Below are 6,389 nucleotides of genomic sequence, written 5' to 3'. Positions count from 1 at the left end.
ACTCACATACCTTAAGAAGGAAACTCATGCACCTTAAGAAGAAAAACCATGCACCTTAAGAAGGCAATTCACGCACCTTAAGTTTCAACAACTGACTCACCTCACCTTAAATACAAAAACTATGCACCTTAAGAAGAAAATTCACGCAGCTTAAATTTGACCTAAATGCAAAAAGATCAAATTGCCACCGCGCGTTTTTTTAATCATGCTAATCATGAACATTGATTTAGACAAAATCAATATAATGGCTCAAATTTAATCACACATGTGACCATCAACCGCACTGAAATCCATTTCAACATCAAGAATGATATTTGATTGAATATGCAACGCCAAAAGGGGACAATTGTCATGACATTTGATAACCAAACCGGAAAAAATAACACCACCACAGTGAAAAATAGTGTGTAAAGTATAGATAACCCTTTTATAATTCTATGATAGTTAACTGCTTTAGAGATTTAATTTAATTAAACCAATTCAAACTTTGGAAGTTTTTTGACTGATTATTCGTTATGATACACGCTCCAAAAGATTTCTAACATTTTTTTCTCCTACTGTCGGTTAAAGTAGGGAGACTTTAGGTACATATAAGATGGTGATTTTCTTGTGTTTCAGGATCATTTTTTCTTTCAATTTTCTTTTTGTCAAACAACATTTAGGTAGTGTAGACTGTAGTATGACTTCTTTTTTTTTTTTTGTCTTTGGGTTTACAATTATTACATCATATACTTAAAAGAAAATTATTTTAATTGTTCAGTTAACACTAACTCCATCAAAAATACTATAGTGAAGTAGAGTACATGCCAAACAATATATATGATGGAACTAATTGATCCGGGGTATGCGTGGATCAACTTAGTTCGCATAAAATATAAAGGACGAATGGTAAAACGAACAAATATCCTAATAATAGTGGATGGATTAATACAAGAGCATTGCAAAGTGTATTTGTAATAATGAGACCTAATGGAATAGAACATGATGTCTGTAGTAGAATGAAACATCCTTATCTAGGTTAAGACATGAGCCTTTTATACAAGGAAAAGTCTAACAAACTTAGCTAAAATCATGGTAGGCCATAGGAACAAGTCAAAGCCCGTGTACCGTCCGTACGACTCGGTCTCGACCCACCATTCCGGCCCTAGAGACAAGATACGGGACGGGAATGGTTGGGTGCCCCGTAAGCCGGCCCCAAGTCTCTACCCAAATTACCTTGGTTTTGATCTCCTTGCTCGATCCAGTCCCGGTTGCCTTCCTTGGACTCGGTGTGACTCTTCGGTTCGAATCGCCTTCCTTGGACCGGACCACCTTGGTCCAGGTCACCTATTTTAGACTAAGGTCAACTCCTTGACCCTGAGTCTTGGGTTTTTCTTAGACTGTCCAGATCATCTTCATTCATGGGCTCTCGAACCTCGAACCCCTATTGTTTGACAATTTTCAATATCTTCATCAATATGAATTCTTATTCTATTACTCGTGTACCAATTTAGATAAGTTAATTCCAACTATTAAAAATTGGATAGAAGTCCTTCTATCAGGGTTGGACTTCTATCAGGGTTCTCCATTATTAATTAAAGGAATATATATATATATATATATATATATATTAGAGCCGTCAAAACAAACTTAACCTATCGAGTAAATGTACTATTGATACTTTTACATTGATCTTATAATAAAATAAATGTACATACTCAAATATTATAATAATTATTTATAACTTTACCTTTAATTTTATTATTTAAATTTATAATATAAAAAATTAATCCGTACATTGCATATTTAAATTTATAATATAAAAAATTAATCCGTACACGGTAATTTACTAGTTGGAGTAACAGTACAATTCAAACTAAAATTTATGATACAGATTATTTACATTCTAAACATTTATAATCAATGAATACTCTAGTAATAGATTATTTACATTCTAAACATTTATAATCAATGAATACTCCAGTAATAGATATACTTATGAAAAAGCAATAAATTTCTTTTGAAATTTCATAATTGTAATTATGATTACTCTAAAAATCAGTATTCAATAAGAAGCATCTAAGCTTATGCTTCTCCAGAATATCTTTTCTACCATCAAAATCAAAATAATTTACACAAAGGAAAGCCTAATTCCTAAACTGGACTGATGCTTACAGAGCTGACAATTCTACTTCACGATTGCAAGGCCGATATGCCACAAAAGTGCCGTCACTTGAGAACGAACCCGGATTGAAGCATGTAATGCCAGTGTACTTGAATGCCTTCTGTTCGCTTTTGTCGGCCAAAACTATCTGTTTTACAGACCAAATACAAATAACAAATAATAATCAATGTTTTATACCACTACACAATCATCTTACAACTGAAACCTAAACAAAATAAAGAGTATTTTGTTGAGAAGAAATATGAAGTAATAAATGTATAGTCTCATTGACAACTTCTAAGCCTCAACAATTGTCTTTACTAGAAGCTTTTATATGTTTTTTATGGCTTGAGAATCGATTCTTTGATTGAGTTAGATGGTTCTAGTGATGTTGGAAAGCAAACATCAAGAGTAAATTGGTTAAGGCAGCAGAATTGGCAGAGATATGATTGCGCAGAAGCACTTGCTGGAGTAGCAATGCACATTCATTTGTTTAATGGGAATTTCAGTGAATTTCCTATCTTGTTCAGGGTGTTCATGACTAAGATAGCTTATAAAACTCTAAAGAGGTCTTCTACAGGCCTAAGACAAGCAAAAATATTCCTAATCCTATAGAGTAGAGATGTGGAAGGATTCCAAATTTGGGCAAAAGTAGGCAAGTAGCCTCATCCTATTCAATTCCTAAATTCCACAAGATCCAAGAGCGCTCCAATTCTACAAGTGAAAACCCCGGCAGAACTATCCATCCCTCACGGGGTGGGGCAAGGAGATTTTACTAGGACTCAAATGGAACATTTATTTTGTTGTTTATTTAATTTAATTGGAGTTGGGGATTGAACTTGTAACCTCCTACCAAGAGTCATAGATTGATGCCACTAAACTATAAGGTCTTTTGACTTTTGTGTTTAATATTTCACAACTCTCATATAAGAAAAGGAACTAAATCTTAAAGAAACCTGAATCTTAAAAGAAACCTGAAAGGGTCTTTGATAATCATTTCAGATATAAATAAGAAGTACCGTGTGTGGGGTCGGATAAAGGTGGAGGCTGTGGTCATAATTCCATATTATGGGTTGCACAGTGAGAGGAAGGGGGCAGAGATGGCTTTGATGAGTGATAGTAGCAACAAGCTGCAGAAGAAGAAAAATAAAAACCATCACATTTTGGATTCCAACAATCTATGATTCAAGATATCCTCTTCATATGATTGAGGGTGGTAAAAGAATACTTACATGCTCAAATGGATCACTAGTCTCCTCTGTAGAGGGTGCCATTAGGCATGACCTCCTCATTCTATAAAGCAGGTCCTGCCGGAAAAATACTATTTCTTGTGTATAAAACTTGACTCTGGTTTCAATATAAGAAGCACAAAGTGTTAAAAAAAAATGTAACATGATCATAAAACTGTTGAATATATTTTAATACTAATCAAGTAATAGCAATAATCTCCTCAATATAGAAATGGAGTCATTAAAAACCATGGCAAAGAATCCTTGAAAATGAATTCTCCAAATAGTAATAATAATAATTTTTTGTTTTCCTTTATTACCAGTACGGTCTTGAGATAAAATATCTTGTTTGACAGTTGGTCAATGTTCAATTAAAAATAATGGGCTAAACACAATTTATCAAATAAAGTATACCTGCATGGATTGCTGGAGAATATGGCAGTTGGAATATTCTTTTGAAGCTCTTCCGTAATGTATTTTGGCAAACAACATCTAGGCAAAACTGTTGAAGGACCTGAAAATGAAGATATTGATTAACAGCTGCATAATGCTTGTCAAATAAATTTGAAACAAACCTGTCATAATTTATTCAACAGACCTACATCATCAGGACCAGGAATGAAAAGGAACCGACTGTGCTCTTTCAGTCGTTGGTGGGATGCAATAAGCTCCCCTAGTTTTCCAAACTGTGACCTACATTTGGTATTTTGGTAGCTTTGTTACTTTTTTTGTTAGCTCAAGTAGCTGCATTAATTGAAAGAACAGAAGGAACTTTGCTGAGCATTTACCTGAGACTTGAGAAAGACTTGAAGGATAGATTGCAAGGATGAGAGCAGAAATTTCCCATGAAAACAAATAATGAAGGAACTACTTCTACATTCTCATAACCACTGAGGACAATCTCCACATTTCTCATAGTCTTCTCTAAGGTAAAGATAATAGTGAATTAGAATATAATCTTTGGACCAAAAGAAAAAGTAATGCAAAACTCACAGAAATAGCACGCAAGAAAACCATATACCTCCTCATTGTCCAGCCAGATATCAGAGAGGATGACAAACATGTCATTCACAGCTCTTTTTTCCAGCTCTGCAAGTCTTAGCTATTGGAATGGTTAATAGAACATGTTTAATAATTTGAAATTTGCACAAATAATTTATAAAGAAAATTTCAAGAGTTTTCAATATTGGCTATCACTGAAGCCTGCAAAGGATACAGTTTCCTCATTTGTAAGTAGACCACCACCAAAGAAGTCAATCCCTGAAAAAAATGCAGTAGACTTTTCTCTGTCTTCTAGAGGAGGAAATCCGCATGTTCTGACCTATCATAATATTTCTAAGCAAATTACTAATCAAGTAAAGAAAAGAAAGAAACAATAAGATATATGTCTTTAGCCTTACAAAATGATCAAGTAAAAAAATAAAATATAAAAATTATGCATTGTCACAAAAATGCAAATTGTATCCTATATATATATATATATAGAGCAACATTTAATAGCTTCAGAAGACAAGAAAGGAAAGCGGACCTTAAAAACACCATCCAACTGCATTTCACCTTCTGCTAAGACAACTGTATTTTCTACAAAAAATCCTGTTGTTATTTTGTATAATCTTGTTAAGGAAATGTGCATCTTTGTATCAACAGTAAAAACACTAGAACATTTATCTCAAGTAGAAGAGGATGAAGGGATGGATAGTGACGATACTGCAAGTTAGAACTTAGGAATGAATGGATCATGAAGAGCACATTCAATATAGGTTTACCCGAATGTTTCATCTCTCGACCTATAATGTTGACTATTCAGATAGTATCTTCAGATGGATAAATTGAAAGGAATCTATTAACAGGTGAAGCAATGGCTGGACCACAATATGAATACATCCTAGACAAATTCTAGGACTACAAATGTTTAACATCAATACGGGGTAAATAAATCAGATGGATGGATGCATGCAACTAATTTTTAAAAGACAAGTCATAAAGAAATTACGAAATGGATAGCATTGTAGTGCATGTGATGGCCCCAGAAGGAACTTCTTGCAATCATTTCTTATCTTCAACAATCACAAAATGAAGACAAACGATTTACAACTATTTATGTGGAGGACAAATTTCCTTTCAACAAAGAAACTAGTGTTTGTGAAAAACTATATATAATAAAAGATAAGCTTCAATATAAAAAATAAAAAATAAAAAAGAAATTAAAAAATACCAAACAATCAAAAAGGATATTGAATCAGATAAATTAACTTCAACAGCTGCAGAAAGGTCTTCCAAGTAGAAATGACCATCTTCCAATTGAGATATTACCCCCATTACCCATCTTCTCCCAGTCTGCCCAACCAGTGATTGGATTGGAGATATCTACCAAGACCAATGCATTACTGTAAGTACAATTTATCACAAGTTGAATCTACATTTAGCATATTTGCTATCTACCAACCAGTGGGCAGTTGATTACTACTTACCTCACAGCTGCCATACTCAGACACAGTGCTCCCAAAAGCAGGCTTGGAAAACCGAGGATCGCGGGAAAGCCGTTGGAATAACAACAGGAACCTATCTTTATATAGGGTGGCTTTTGCAGAGGCATCACCATGAATTGGAAGCTTCCCTACATACCTACAGACACCAAAGAATGCCCATGCCAAAAAATTATAATCACAGAGTAATCAAGGATGCTTTAGTTTAAAATTTCTAGATAAGAAAGAAGGGAATGAAAACCAGTCAATTGAGTACCAGGAACTATTTGAAAAATGAAAACATAAAAATTTGAAGTACTTCACATATTAAAACCCAAAAGTTGATCATTAAAAAATGCAATTGCATTAATGTACTCTTATCAATAGCTTCTACCCCGGTTTAAATAGGAAGAAACATGAGAACTAAAACTGCACTACTTATACACTTTAAGGAGCAAAACATAAACAAACCATGCAAAATTTCTTGAAACACTAATTAAAAAACTCAATTTTGGGATTTATGGTGGGGGGGGGAGGGGGGGGGGGGGGAAA

At 34.0% G+C, this 6,389-nt stretch overlaps 1 protein-coding gene across 2 annotated transcripts in view; it reads right to left on the bottom strand.

Annotated features, from left to right (window-relative positions):
- Positions 1–1,975: 1,975 nt before the first annotated feature.
- Positions 1,976–6,389, bottom strand: part of LOC115997504 (DNA polymerase epsilon subunit B) — a 22,445-nt gene continuing 18,031 nt past the window's right edge. For both annotated transcript variants that reach the window (XM_031237070.1, XM_031237069.1), the window contains exons 4-14: positions 5,844–5,997; positions 5,608–5,739; positions 4,901–4,978; positions 4,589–4,693; positions 4,394–4,474; positions 4,161–4,291; positions 3,971–4,065; positions 3,787–3,886; positions 3,376–3,490; positions 3,163–3,273; positions 1,976–2,291 (exon numbers count right to left, since the gene is read on the bottom strand). In XM_031237070.1, the coding sequence (XP_031092930.1) occupies positions 2,151–2,291; positions 3,163–3,273; positions 3,376–3,490; positions 3,787–3,886; positions 3,971–4,065; positions 4,161–4,291; positions 4,394–4,474; positions 4,589–4,693; positions 4,901–4,978; positions 5,608–5,739; positions 5,844–5,997 (1,243 nt within the window). In that variant the 3' untranslated portion in view covers positions 1,976–2,150. The remainder of the gene's footprint in view (positions 2,292–3,162; positions 3,274–3,375; positions 3,491–3,786; positions 3,887–3,970; positions 4,066–4,160; positions 4,292–4,393; positions 4,475–4,588; positions 4,694–4,900; positions 4,979–5,607; positions 5,740–5,843; positions 5,998–6,389) is intronic.

Source organism: Ipomoea triloba, chromosome 11, assembly GCF_003576645.1.
Source record: "Ipomoea triloba cultivar NCNSP0323 chromosome 11, ASM357664v1".
Taxonomy (NCBI): domain Eukaryota; kingdom Viridiplantae; phylum Streptophyta; class Magnoliopsida; order Solanales; family Convolvulaceae; genus Ipomoea; species Ipomoea triloba.
This window is presented reverse-complemented; position numbering and strand designations above follow the sequence as displayed.